The sequence below is a fragment of the Callithrix jacchus genome, chromosome 9 (genome assembly GCF_049354715.1).
Source record: "Callithrix jacchus isolate 240 chromosome 9, calJac240_pri, whole genome shotgun sequence".
Classification (NCBI taxonomy): domain Eukaryota; kingdom Metazoa; phylum Chordata; class Mammalia; order Primates; family Cebidae; genus Callithrix; species Callithrix jacchus.
This window is the reverse complement of record NC_133510.1, coordinates 70,834,209-70,849,309: the sequence shown is the minus strand read 5'-3', so window position 1 is coordinate 70,849,309 and position 15,101 is coordinate 70,834,209. Positions and strand designations below refer to the sequence as shown.

The window sequence follows — 15,101 nt, the reverse complement described above, 5'->3', positions numbered from 1 at the left end:
ACTACCTTTGTTTTATTTTAAGACAAGGTCTGGAGTGCAGTGGCACAACCTCAGTTGCCAGTCTGGAGTGGAGTGGCACAACCTCAGCTCACAACAACCACCACCACCCAGGCTCCAGCCATCCTGTCACCTCAGCCTCCTAAGTAGCTGGGACTACAGGCACATACCACCACACCCAACTAATTTCTGTTGGCTTTTTTTTTTTTTTTTTTGGTAGAAACAGGGTTTTACCATGTTGTCCAGGCTGATTTCAAACTTGTAAGCTCAAGAGATCCATCTGTCTTGGCCTCCCAAAGTGCTGGGATTACAGGTACTAGACACCATGTCTGGTGTACTACCTTTATTTTTAATATAACTTTTTCAATTCTAAGTTTAGTTAATTTAATTTTTAATCCCTTAACAACCAGTTCACAAAATTAATGAAAAATTTTTTTTATTTTTATTTTTTTATTTTATTTTATTTTTTAAAATAAAGATGGGCTTTCACCATGATAACCAGGCTGGTTCTGAACTCCTGACCTCAGGTGATCCACCCACCTCAGTCTCCCGAAGTGCTAGGATTACAGGCGTGAGCCACCACGCCCAGCCACAAATAAGACATTTTATTTGCCACACATTTTATTTGCCACTATTATAAGTCTGAATTTTAAACAGATTCTTGGACTGGTGGTTCATATCCATCAGCTCGTTCAAGTTTAGCACCTGTCTCATCCCCAGTGGCTTTTCCAGAACTACTGCCTTCACCATGAAGCTCCATGAGTTTTCCCAATTCAAACTTGGGCTTCTTCAGCATTTTTACTTTTCTAACGAAGACATGATGGAGAGGATAAATAGATTGGCAAGCCTTTTCTATGTCTTTCCCAATGCTGTCTGGAATCAATTTACTGACCACTTCTTTCAAGTCATTTGTCTGCACCTCTCGGGTCATGATTTCCATCATCTTCTTCCGGATTTGGCGGACCTGTTGGTGCTGAGCATCAGAGGTCTTCCGTATCTGATTGTTGCATTTTTTAGTAAAACCAACACAGAACAGACGAAGCAAGTAACCATCAGTAGTCTTGGCATCAACATGAGCTTCAATCATTGTCTGCCATTTTTTGACCCTGGAACACATTTTGTCACGGGTAAGATCCATGCCATGGAAGTTAGTCGGGCAGTTTTTGCCCTGAACATCTTCAGTAATCAGCTTGAATTTTCTAAATGCAACTTCATCATTCTGCAAATCAGCAAGACTAACTTCAAACACTCGACCCTTGAGGCCATCAGATGCAATTTTGTTTCCTTGGGTCCTGGTGACTAGCGTCTTTCCAATATTTCTTATAATGAACATAGCGGGTGCTTTCACATCATACCAATCTGTCTTAGAAAATGGATCAACCACTTTCTTCTTGGCTCCCTTTTTGCCGCCTTTTGTAAGGCGCTTGTTCTTGCCAACCGCCATGGTGCTGCTCAGAGAGCCAAAAGGCAAAATTAATGAAAATTTAACAAGCTTTCAAAAGTCACTATGAATTGGCACACCACTGCTGAAACAAAAACTCATTGAAAGCATCCTATTCAGATTTATTTTTCCTGAATATAAGGCTGGATTACTACTAAGACTTAAATACTGACTTAAATTTTAAAAAGACTTAAATACAGGCTCATACCTGTAATCCCAACACTTTGGGAGGTCAAAGAGGACAGATCACTTGAGGTTAGCTGTTTGAGACCAGCCTGGTCAACCCAATTTTTGTAAAAATACAAAAATTAGCCAAGCATGGTGGCATGCCCTTGTAATCTCAGCTACTCAAGAGACAGAGGCACGAGAATTGCTGGAACCCGGGAGGCAGAGGTTGCAGTGAGCTGAGATTGCACCACTGGATTCCAGCCTGGGCAACAAAGGGAGACTGAATTTAAAAACAAACAAACAAAAAAGATTTAAATACTGTTTGTCAAGTTTCCATTATGCACTGAACACTGTTCTAAGGACATTGCATATATTATCTCATTCGATTCTCATAACTATCAGGTAGATACTGTCATTGTCATTTTTTTAAAGTTTAAAATTAAAAACTGAGGCTTAATCTATTCAAAGTCAGACACCTAGAATATGGCATAACTAAGATTTCAGACCAGGTCAGTGCTGTTTCTACTCACTGCCTTCTGACACTTACAGTGGAAGACTGGATCAAGAAAAGGTATACTGACAACTGATTCCTCCATTTTTCAGAAGTTATTTAGCCCACTCTCACTCCAGCTCCACTGTGAACCTTTTTTTTTTTTTTTTTGAGACGGAGTCTTACACTGTAGCCCAGGCTGGAGCACTGGAGTACAAAGGAGCGATCTTGGATTACTGCAACCTCCACCTCCCGGGGTTCGAGCAATTCTCTTACCTCAGCCTCTGGAGTAGCTGGGACTACAGGCATGTGCCAACCCACCCAGCTAATTTTTGTATTTTTAGTAGAAACATGTTGGTCAGGTTGGTCTCAAACTCCTGACCTTATGATCCACCTGCCTCGGCCTCGAAAAATGCTGGGATTACAAGCGTGAGCCACCACACCTGGCCTCCCCTGTGAACTTATAAGACAAAGGGAGTATCAGTTGTGGTAATTCTTCAGGACATTACCGTGGTTACCAGAGTCCAGTGCCCCAACCTGAACATTCCAGAAGAGGTCAGGGAGGATCTGAGATGGCCTTCTTCAACTTATATCTTTTGGGCTATCAAAATTCCTTTTGGAATAAGAAAAGGAACCCAACTGAAGAAACAAGTAAGGAGAATATAGGGTAGAGGGTTAGAAGGGCCACTTCTTTACCTAGTTGCTTTATAGCCACTTCCTAGCTATTTATTTTTCTACCTGGGGTTAGAGATTTATCCTCCAAGATCAAAAGTTACACTAGTTAAAATTGTGGAGTAGGGACAGTATCCTTTCAGCTTTGCTCTCCTGTCATTAAATATCCTTATTAAGACACACAATTTGGGCCAGGTGCAGTGGCTCACATGCAATCCCAGCACTTTGGGAGGCTAAGGCAGAATTGCTTAATCCCAGCCCTTTGGGAGGCTAAGACAGGAGGATTGCTTGAGACCAGCCTGGGAAACATAGACCACATTTCTATGAAAAGTTACACAAATTAGCTGGGTGTGATGGTGCATGCCTGTGGTCCTAGCTATTTGGGAGGCTGAGGTGGCAGAATCACTTGGGCCCAGGAGGTCAAGGATGAAGTAAGCCTTGGTCATGGTTGACTGTGATCCAAAAATATTAATGGAAAATTCCCAAAGCATACAATTTATAAATTTTACAGTGTATGCCCTTCTGAGTAGAGTGATGAAGTTTTGCACCATCCCACTTGGGAAAAGGATCATCCCTTTGTCTAGCATATCCACTATCCACCTGTTAGTGTATAGGAAAAAACATAGTGTATATAGAGTTTGGTAGCATCTGAAGTTTCAAATGTCCTCTGAGAGTCTTAGAATATATGAAATGTTTCCCAAGGATAAGAGGGGATTACTATATGCATAAAGGTTCTTTTACCATTTTCTTCAATATAATACCAAAGAAATTCCTTTTCTTTGAAAATATGTCTACTGATGAGTGCCTTGCCCCTTTTTCCCCCTTGATGCATCATCTACAGTTTCCAGTTTGGTTTATTTAAAGTGACATCACATTTGTAAAGCTACCTGATTTTTTTTTTTTTTTTTTCTGGAGATGGAGTCTTACTCTGTTGCCCAGGCTGGAGTACTGTGGTGCCACCTCGGCTCACTGCAACCTCCGCCTCCCAGGTTCAAGTGATTCTCCTGCCTCAGCCTGCTGAGTAGCTGGTATAAGGTTAGCTAAGCAAAAGAAGAGTAGACCCAAAGTCAGGCAAGCAAGTTTTATTAACCTGCCCGGCTGCCCCATAACAATCAGAGGAGGAGGCCCGGAGCTTACAAAACTAGGGGTTTATATGGAGTGAGAGGGGCATGAGGGAGTTTCAGGACTGAGTTATCTATTAGCTTGTAACAGGCACAGACAGTTTGTTAACTTGTGACAGACTTACAATACATTATCCTGTGACTTTTATAGCAGCAGTTTTCAAGAAACAGGATTTTACAAGTATGTGTAAAAAAAGAATTTACAAGTATAGATAACAAACATTTGTTTTCCCTGTCCTCCCACAGCTGCTCAAATGGCTGTAATCCTGCTTTGCTTAATTGTAGCACGTCTGGCAGGCAGCCTTGCTGTGGCACCTAGCTAGGAGTTTCAGGAATGCAGCTGCAGAGCAATCAGAGTGGGAGGTCAGCTTGCATGGACAGACGGAGTTTTCTGAGGCAGCTTGTCCCTAACAGCTGGGGCTACAGACATGTGCCACCTAGCCTGGCTAATTTTTTGTAGTTTTAGTAGAGACAGAATTTCACAGTGTTAGCCAGGATGGTCTTGATCTCCTAACGTCAGGTGATCCGCCTGCCTTGGCCTCTCAAAGTACTGGGATTACAGGCGTGAGCCACTACACCTGCCCAAAGCTACCTGATTTTTAAATGATTTTTATGATTTTCCCCAGATCTCTTAAAGTTATCTCCCCCATGTCTAATGAAACAGAAGTATTTAAAGGTTAGCTTTTTATTTGTTTTCAAAGTAATATTACATAAATATTTTTTTTCCTTTTTCTTTTTCCTAGATGGAGTCTCGCCCTGTTGCCTAGCCTGGAGTACAGTGGCAAGATCTCCCCTCTGCATCCTGGGTTCAAGCAATTCTCCTGCCTAAGCCTCCCAAGTAACTGGTACTACAGGTGCATGCCACCATGCCTGGCTAATTTTCGTATTTTTTAGTTTCACCATGTTGGCCAGGCTGATCTCGAACTCCTGGCCTCACATGATCCACCCGCCTCAGCCTCAGCCTCCCAAAGTGCTGGGATTACAGGTGTGAGCCATCCCCCTGCTCAGTCTATGTGATGTATATTTATTTATCCATTTTGGGTGTTTAGAAACAGGGTCTTCCTCTGTTGCCCAGGATAGAGTGCAGTGAGACTATTGTAGCTTACTGCAGCCTCAAATTCCTGGGCTCAAGTGATCCTCCCACTTCAGTTTCCTGAATAGCTAGGATTACAGGTATTGTGACACTCTAAGCAGAGCCACATCCAGCTAATTTTTTTTGTAGAGACAGGATCCCACTATGTTACCCAGGCTGGTTACCAACTCCTGGCCTCAGGGGACCGCCCCCCACCCCGACCCCATCCTCCCAAAGTGCTGGGATTACAGGATTGACCCACTGTGCCCAGCCTCATTTTGGGTTTTATATATTGCCTTCTTGTTATGACAACAGAGAATTTAGCTTTCTTATACTACACACTTTCCAACCCCCACCCATTTTCCAGTATAGGTATATAATTTTAGTTTCAAGATAGGCAGAATTCTAAGAATTATCCTCAATAAACCTTGCCTGTGTGTAATTACCTCCCATTTGAGTGTGGGTAGAACCTCTGAAAAAACTGAGATACCACTCTGTGATTGTTAATTTATATGGGATGACGGAGAGTATCTGGATGAGCTTTAGCTAATCACTTAAACTCTTTAAAAGCAGAGAGTTTGGCTGGGCACGGTGGCTCACGCCTGTAATCTCAGCACTTTGGGAGGCCAAGGTGGGCAGCCCACTTGAGGTCAGGAGTTCTAGACCACCCTGGCCAACATGCTGAAACCCCATCTCTAATAAAAAATACAAAAATTAGCCAGGTGTGGTGGCAGGTGCCTGTCGTCCCAGCTACCTAGGAGGCCGAGGCCTAAGAATCTCTTGGACCTGAGAGGTGGAGGTTGCAGTGAGCCAAGATTGCATCACTGTACTCCAGCCTGGATGACAGGGTGAGACTCTGTCTCACAAAAAAAAAAAAGAAGAAGAAGAAGAAGAAGATGGAGGGGGCCACATGTCAAAGAATGCAGGTGGCCTTTAGGAGCTCAGAGTGGCCCCTGGCTGAGAGCCAGCAAAGCATCAGCCCTATAACCACCAGCAACTAGATTCTGCCAACAACCTTAATGAGCCTGGAAGTAGATTCTTCTCTATAGTCTCCAGATAAGACCCTAGCCCAGCCAACAGCCAACACCTTGATTTCAGCTTTGTGATACTCTAGCAGAGAACTCAGTCAAGCCGGTCTAGACTTCTGACCTACAGAACTATGAGATTATAAATAAATGTTGTTTTCAGGCTGGGTGTGATAGCTCACACCTGTAATCCCAGAACTTTGGGAGGCTGAGGTGGGTGGATCACCTGAGGTCAAGAGTTTGAGACCAACCTGGTCAACATGATAAACCCCCCCCCCCTACTAAAAATACAAAAATTATCCACGCATGGTGACAGGCACCTGTAGTCCCAGCTACTTGAGAGGCTGAGGCAGGAGAATCACTTAAACCCAGGAGGTGGAGGTTGGAGTGAGCCAAGATCATGCCATTGCACTCCAGCCTGGGCAACAAGAGCAAAACTCCCTCCCAAAAATAAAGAAAGAAAAATAAATAAGGCTGGGCATGATGGCTCATGTCTGTAATCCCAGCACTTTGGGAGGCCAAGGCTGGTGAATCACCTGAGCAGCCTGGCCAAAATGTCAAACCCTTATCTCTACTAAAAATACAAAAATTAGCCAGGTGTGGTCAAACATGCTTGTAATCCCAGCTACTCTGGAGGCTGAGGCAGGAGAATCACTTGAACCCGGGAGGTCGAGGTTGCAGTGAGCCGGTATCGTGCCATTGCACTTCAGCCTGGGTGTCAGAGGGATACTCCATCTCAAAAATAAATAAATAAATAAAATAAATAAAAAGATGTTTTTGGCCACTAAATTTATGATAATTTGTAATAGAAAACTAGTAAGATATTAAATCAGTAGTCTTACAACTGTGTAAAAAAGGTTCACTGCTAAGCCAAATAATGTCACTGTGACTTTTCCTTTTATTTTCCCTATCCCTTGAGACTTTTTGTTTATCACTAGTTAAGCAATTCTTACCCCAGTTAAGAATTGCTAGCCTGGCACGGTAGCTCATGCCTGTAATCCCAGGACCTTGGGAGACCTGGATTCCTTATAATCCCAGGACTTGGGGATATGAGTGTATTCTTTGAGCCCAGGAATTAGAGACCAGGCTGAACAACATGCGGAAACCGTGTCTCTACCAAAAAAAAAAAATCCACACACACACACAAATTAGCTAGGCATGGTGGTGCACACCTATTGTCCAAGCTACTCTGGAGGCTGAGGTGGGAGGATTGCTTAAGCCCGAGAGACAGAGGTTGCAGTGAGTTGAGATTGCCCACCACTGCACTCCAGCCTGGACAATAGAGTGAGACTCTGTCTCAAAAAAAAAAAAAAACATTGCTGAATTGTTTTCATTTGTTGGTTCTATATGTACCAATTGTTACTTCTTTCCCAAAACCTCAACAGCTCTGCCAAATGCCCAATATTTTTTTTTTCAATCACTCAAAACACAGCAATTTGTCAGTTCCATTTTTTCCCAAACTGCGTATCCTACTGTAGTTTAGACTGTTCATTCTCAAAACCTGTTGCATAACTATTGTTCTGCGACTTGCTTTTGCCTCTCTCCAAGGTAGTATTCCCTGTTTCCTGGATCCCATGTTTTCTTTCTTGGTTTACTCCCTCCCTTTCCTAGAATATGCCTAGAAGCTTTCTAAGAATGCATAGGAGGTATATTTATGAGTCCAGAATGGCTTTATTGTACCCTCACATTTGATTGACAGTTTTTCCAGATAGGGAATTCTAAGTTGAAAATCATTTTCTGTGAATGTTAAAGCTATGTGTTTATTGTCCTCTGGCTTCCAGTTACATTCCTTTGTATGTAACTAATTTCCTTATTTCTGGAAGTTTTTTTTTTTTTTTTTTTTTTTTAGATGGAGTCTTGCTCTGTCACCCAGGCTAGAGTGCAGTGGCACAATCTTAGCTCACTGCAACCTCTGCTTCCTGGGCTCAAGCAATCCTCTCACTTCAGTCTCCTTAGTAGGTGGTACTACAGGCACATACCACCATGCCTGGCTAATTTTTTATATTTTTTGTAGAGATGGGTTCTTGCTGTGTCATCCAGGCTGGTCTCAAACTTCTGGACTCAAGCAATCTGCCTGCCTCAGCCTCTCAAAGTGCTAGGATTACAGGAGTGAACCACTTCACCCGACCTCTGGAAACTTTTGATTTTCTTTTTGTTCCATAATATTCTGAAATTTCACAATGATTGAATTTATTGTAAGTCTTTTTTCATTCATTGTTATGAACGCTCCATAAGCTCTTTCATTCTGGAAATTTATGCTTTCCATTTCTGAGAAATTTTAATTTTTTATTGTTTCTTTTCTTCTTTTTCAAACTACCATTTGTCAGCTATAAAATCTTCCAAACTGATCCTCTAACATTAATCTAGATATTATTATTAATTGCTATTTTTGAGACAGGGTCTTGTTCTGTCACCCAGGCTGGAGTGTAGTGGCACAATCATGGCTCACTGCAGCCTCAACCTCCCTGGCTCAAGAGATGCTACCAACTCAGCCTCCCTGAGTAGCTGGGACTACAGATACAGGCTACCATGCCTGGATAATTTTTGTATTTTTTTAGTAGAGACAGAGTCTCCCTATATTGCCCAGGCTGATCTCAAACTCCTAAGCTCAGGCAATCTGCCCACTTTGGCCTCCCAAAGTTCTGGGATTACAAGCATGAGCCATCATGCTTGGCTTAATTTTCTTTATCATCATAATCATCATTATTATTATTATTATTTACTCTTTGGAAGCTTCCCTTAATTTTCTCTTGCAACCTTGTGCTAATTGGCTATTGCTGTATAACAAATTACCCTAAAATATACAGGTTTATTACAACAAATATTTATTATTTTACAGTTTCTGTTGATCCAGAGCAATTTATCTAGATAATTCCGGCTCGGGATATTTTTTTTTTTTTTTTTTTTTTTTAGACAAAGTTTTTGCTCTTGTTGCCCAGGCTGGCGTGATCTCGGCTCACTGCAACCTCCACCTCCTAGGTTCAAGGGATTCTCCTGCCTCAGCCTCCTGAGTAGCTAGGACTACAGGTGCGTGCCACCATGCCCACCTAATTTTTGTATCTTTAGTAGAGACGGGGTTTCACTATGTTGGCCAGGATAGTCTTGATCGCTTGACCTCGTGATCCACCCACCTCGGCCTCCCAAAGTGCTGGGATTATAGGCGTGAGCCACCGCGCCCAGCCAGGATTTCTCATATGGTTGCAGACAGAATGTCAGCAGGGGCTATAGCCATATAATGGTTACAGATTGAGCGGGGGCTGAAGGAGCTGTTTCCAGGATATCTGGGGGCCTCAGTTCCTTTGTGGGTATTGACCAGACACCCCAGTTTCTCACCATATGGACCTCCATAAGCTGTTTGAGTATTCTTACATGGCACCTAACTACCTTCAGAGCAACTGATCAGAGAGAAGGAAGAGAGTCAAAATGCATTTTTACAACCTAGTCTCAGAAGTGACTGTTATTTCACTTTTCTATTTGTTAGAATTACTAAATCCAGCTGGGCATGATGGCTCATGACTGTAATCCCAGCACTTTGGGAGGCCAAGGCGGGCAGATCACCTGAGGTCAGGAGTTTGAGACCAGCCTGGTCAAAGTGGTGAAACTCCGTCTATACTAAAAGTACAAAAATTAGCTGGGCATGGTGGTGGGTGCCTGTAATTCTAGCTACACAAGAGGCTGAGGCAGGAGAATTGCTTGAACTTGGGAGGCGGAGGTTGCCATGAGCTGAGATTGTGCCACTGCACTCCAGCCTGGGCAGCAAGAGTGAAACTCCATCTCAAAAAACAAACAAAAAAAGAATTACTAAATATTACTAAATCCAGCCCATACCCAAGGGAAGGGGAATTAAGCTCCACTTCTTGTGGGTTGTATATGAAAGAATTTGTGGAAATACGTGAAAACCAGCACACCTTCATATCAGAACCTTTTTTGTTTTCTCTCTTTTTTCTTCATGCAGTAGATAAGAACATTTGATTTTGGTTATTATATTTTAATTTCAAAGCACCATTTTTGGTCTTCTGATTTTCCTTTTTTATACTTTCTCTCTTTTGTCCATGAATATTATACTTTATTTGAAATTCTCTTATTTTCCTTGCATTGACTCTTTTTCCCTCTGAGCCCTTTTTCCTATGAGTTTATTTTGGTCTCTGTTTTTCTCAGTAATTACTTTCTTCAAATAACTAGTGATCCTTGGCTTTCCATTCTGATTTAAGAGTAAGGAACCAAAAAAAGTTAACTAGAAGGTGATGGAAGGAGTTGTCCATTATGGGTTTCATTCCAGCTTTCCTCTGGATCTCTACAAATTCTCCAGGGAAGAATCCTATGATTGCTTCTCTGGGCATTGGTTATATGCTTATCTATTAGCATGCCAGGGGCTAGGACAGAAGAAGGTATTAAGGGTCTCAATTTTGAGGATCCTAATTTTTAACTTAATCGCCAGATTTTCTGTTCTACACCTGCGCCAGCTGTATTAGTCAGTTCTCGAATTTCCTTAAAGAATTACCTGAGGCCAGGCATGGTGGCTTACACCTGTAATCCAAGCACTTTGGAGGCCAAGGTGGGTGGATCACCTGAGGTTGGGAGTTCAAGACCAGCCTGACCAAAATGGTGAAACCCCATCTATAAAAAAAATAAAAATAAAAAAAAGAATTACTTGAGACTGGGTAATATATAAAGCCAAGGGGTTTAATTGTCTCATGGTTCTACAGGCTGTACAGGAAGCGTGGTGGGGGAGCCTCAGGAAACGTACAATCATGATGGAAGCAGGCACATCCTATGTGGCTGGAGTAGGAGAAAAAGAGAGGAAAGAAGGGGGTATAAGTGGTACTACACACTTTTTAACAATGAGATCTTGTGAGAACTCACTCAGTATCACAAAAAGAGCAAGGGGGAAATCAGACCCCATGATCTAATCACCTTTCACCAGGTATCTCCTCCAACACTGGAGATTACAGTTCAATGTGAGGTTTGGGTGGGGACATAAATCCAAACCATATCACCAGCCTTCATATCAAATCAAGGCCTGAATCTGCAAGGCCTCCTACATTCAGGTGCTCTGAAATTTTACATTCCCTTTTTGGGGCAGGGTAATTTGCCTGGTTGACCCAGATGCTCTGACAGAGTTTCAGTGACTCCCTTCTTGTTCTCAGGCATATTTCCTACTCCTACCCTCTGTGGTACCCATTACATTCCATGTTTTGGGCCTCTCAGATGAATTAGCTCAATTCTAGATGTATCCTCCACTACAGAAACTTAGGTAAAAATATCTTTACTCTGTTAGGTTAATTACCACCCTTCTGTCCACTTTGCATTTTCCAAAAGATATTTCTACTGAAATATCTCATATGCTATTATATCCTTGACCACTCTCTTTGCCCTGGAAGGTTAATGTCATTGTGATGATGATGATGATGTCATTTTAGCAAATTTGGGAGGAAAAAAATTAAAGCCAATAAGGTCAATCTACCGTTTTTTTTTGTTTGTTTGTTTGTTTTTGAGACAGGGTCTCACTCTGTCTCCCAGGCTACAGTGAAGTGATCATGGCTCACTGCAGCCTGGACCTCCTGGGCTCAAGTGATTCTCCTACCTCAGCCTCCCAAAGTACTGGAATTATAGGAATTATAGGCATGAACCACCACACCTGGCCAACTTTTTTATTTATTTATTTTTTTTAAGAGAGGAGGTCTCTGCCTGGCACACATGGTGAAATCCAGTCTACTAAAAATACAAAAATTAGCCAGGCATGGTGGTGGGCACCTGTAATCCTAGCTACTCAGGAGGCTGAGGTGGGAGGATTGCTTGAACCTAGGAGACAGGTTGCAGTGAGCCAAGATCGCACCACTGCACTCCAGCCTGGGTGACAGTAAAAATAAACAAATAAATAAAAATAAAAGCAATGAGGTCTTGCTATGTTGCCTGGGCTGGCCATTAATGTCTTTTAGAACAAAACTTTTCCTTCCAGGATCCAGTTAAGGATCAAGCATTGCATTTAGTAAGCAGGTCTCTTTAGTCTCCTTTAATCTGGAATAGTTCCTCCACCTTTGTTTCATGATATTGACTTTTTTTTTTTTTTTTTTGAGATGGAGTTTCACTCTTGTTGCCCAGCTGGAATGCAGTGGTTCACTGCAACCTCCAACTTCTGGGTTCAAGCAATTCTCCTACCTCAGCCTCCCAAGTAGCTAGGATTACAAGCATGCGCCACCACGCCCAGCTAATTTTGTATTTTTAGTAGTGATGAGGTTTCTCCACATTGGTCAGGCTGGTCTCAAACTCCTGACCTCAGGTGATCTGCCCACCTTGGCCTCCCAAAGTGCTGGGATTATAGGCATGAGCCACGGTGCCCAGCCAATATTGACATTTTTGTAATAGTATAGGCAAGACATTGTGTAGAATATTCCATAATGTTTTCTGACATTTATCATTATTAGATCAAGGTTAATCATCTTTGGCAGGAATAAACAACATTATATCCTCAGTGCATCATATTAGGAGGCTCATGATGTCATTTTGTCCTATTACTGGTAATGTGAACTTTGACCACTTAAGGTGTAATTGTTGGTTTTCTCCATTGTCAAATACCATTCTTCTTTTGTAACCAATAATAATTTCTGGTAAGATACTTTGGAAAAATGTAAGTATCCTATTCTTTTTTTTTTAGACAGGGTCTCTGTTGCTCAGGATTCAGTGCAGTGGCACAATCACAGCTCCAATCTCCCAGACTCAAGCAGTTCTCCCACCTTAGCCTCCCAAGTAGCTGGGACTACAGGCTCATGCCACCACACCCAGCCAATTGTTTTGATTTCTAGTAGAGACAAGGTCTCATTATGTTGCCCAGGCTGGTCTCAAACTTATGACCTCAAGCGATTCTCTTGCCTCCGCCTCCCAAAGTGGTGGAATTACAGGTGTGAGCCATTGCATCCAGCCAACTACCCTATTCTTCATCAAACTTTCACCCACTAATTTTAGTATCTATTGATGGTTTTGTGTCAATTGCTATTTCTGTGATAATTGCAAAATGGTGATTTTCTAACTCCAATCCATTTTAACTCAAAAGTTTTTTTTATTTTTTAAATTTTTTTTCTTTTCCCTTTTTTTTAAATTACTTTAACTCAAAGTTTACTACAATTTTTAAAAGTGCTATTTTGTAGACACAGGGTCTCACTTGTTGCCCAGGTTGGTCTCAAGCAATCCTTCTACCTGGGCCTCCCAAAGCACAGATTACAAGCATCATAAGCCAGCTCACCTAGCCCCCAGCTTTTAAGTGACCCACCTTTTTTGAGCTTTTTCAAACATTGTTTCATTTTTATAAAAGCCACTGCCCTTTTTCTCCACACATATTCCAACAGTTCAAATATTTCATTAGGCTGGCCGCAGTGGCTCACACCTATAATTCCAGCACTTTGGAGGCTAAGGCGGGCCAATTGCTTGAGCCCAGGAGTTCAAGACCAGCCTGGGCAACATGGTGAAACCCTGTCTTTACTAAAAATACAAAAATTAGGCCGGGCATGGTGACTCATACCTGTAATCCCAACACTTTGGGAGGCCGAGGAGGGCGGATCACTTGAGATCAAGAGTTCAAGACCAGCATGGCCAACATAGCAAAACCCTGTCTCTATGAAAAAAAAAAAAAAAAAATTAGTCAGGCATGGTGGCAAGCTACTTGGGAGGCTGAGGTGGGAGGATTAAAGCTGCAGGGAGTAATGATTGCATCACTGCACTCCATCCATCGTGGGCAGCAGAGACCCTGTCTCAAAAAAACCCAAAACCAAAAGCAATCAAATATTATTTCATTAAATTACAAAATTGAAGGTACATAGTAAAACTAACATAAATTGTTGGGGGAGAAGGAAAATCACAACTGACTTCTGGTAAGCATGAATTAAAACTTGTGAGGCTGGCCTTGGTGGCTCACACCTGTAATCCTGACACTTTGGGAGGCCAAGATGGGCAGATTGCCTGAGCTCAGGAGTTCAAGACCAGCCTGGGCAACATGGCAAAACCCCATATCTATTAAAAATAAAAAAAAATTAGCCAAGCATGGTGGCACTTGCCTGTAATCTCAGCTACTTGGGAGGCTGAGGCATGAGAATCGCTTGAACCGGGAGGTGGAGGTTGCAGTGAGCTGAGATTGCACCACTGTACTACAGCCTGGGTGATGGAGTAAGACCCTGTTTCCCAAAAATAAAAAATAAAAAACAATTTTTAAAAACCTGTGGCACTAGTGGGCTGGCCAGGCATAGTGGTTCGTGCCTGTAATCCTGGCACTTTGGGAGGCCGAGGCAGGCAGACTCCTTGAGCTCAGGAGTTTGACACCAGCCTAGCCAACATTGTGAAACCCCATCTCTTACAAAAATACAGAAATTAGCTAGGCATGGTGGCACATGCCTGTAATTCCACCTACTGGGGAGGTTTAAGTGGGAGAATCGCTTGAACCTCGGAGGCGGAATTTGCAGTGAGCCAAGATAGTGCCACTGCACTTCAGCCTGGGCAACAAGAGTGAGACTCCATCTCAAAATAATAATAATAATAATAAAGAAAAAGAAGGAGGGAGGAGGAGGAAGAGGAGAGGGAGGAAGAAGGAGGAAGAAGAAGCAGAGAGAAGCAGCAGCAGAAGAAAAAGGAGGAGAATGAGGAGAAGAAAGTACAAAAGAGGAAGCCATAGATCAATGTAAATATAAGTGAACAAACCCCATTGGCAGATCAAATTTAAAAATATTTTAGAGGCCAGGTGCGGTGGCTCACACCTATAATCCCAGCACTTTGGGAGGCTGAAACAGACGGATCACCTGAGGTTGAGAGTTTGAGACCTGACTGACCAACATGGAGAAACCCTGTCTCTACTAAAAATACAAAATTAGCCGGGTGTGGTGGTGCATGCCTGTAACCTCAGTTACGTGATAGCTCAGGCAGGAGAATCACTTGAACCCTAGAGTTGGAGGTTGTGGTGAGCTGAGATCAGGTCATTGCACTCCAGCCTGGCCAACAAGTGAAACTCCGTCTCAAAAAATATATATATATTATATTCCTATAAGATATATAATATATCATATAATATGTTACATATTATATATGTTATATATTATATATTCCTATATAATATGTATTATATAAATATTAT

At 42.2% G+C, this 15,101-nt stretch overlaps 1 protein-coding gene and 1 pseudogene across 2 annotated transcripts in view; one reads left to right on the top strand and one right to left on the bottom strand.

Moving 5' to 3' along the window:
• The window catches only part of SPMIP11 (sperm microtubule inner protein 11), a 43,127-nt gene that overhangs the window by 4,556 nt on the left and 23,470 nt on the right, over positions 1–15,101 (top strand). The window contains exon 1 of one of the 2 annotated variants that reach the window (XM_035256984.3): positions 2,640–2,747. The exons of the other annotated variant lie outside the window; for it this stretch is intronic. Within the exon in view, the coding sequence (XP_035112875.1) occupies positions 2,669–2,747 (79 nt within the window). The 5' untranslated portion in view covers positions 2,640–2,668. Of the gene's footprint in view, positions 1–2,639; positions 2,748–15,101 lie in introns of those variants that run through there. 2 annotated transcript variants of the gene reach the window in all.
• LOC100412027 (ribosomal protein S3A pseudogene) lies at positions 554–2,566 on the bottom strand (annotated as a pseudogene).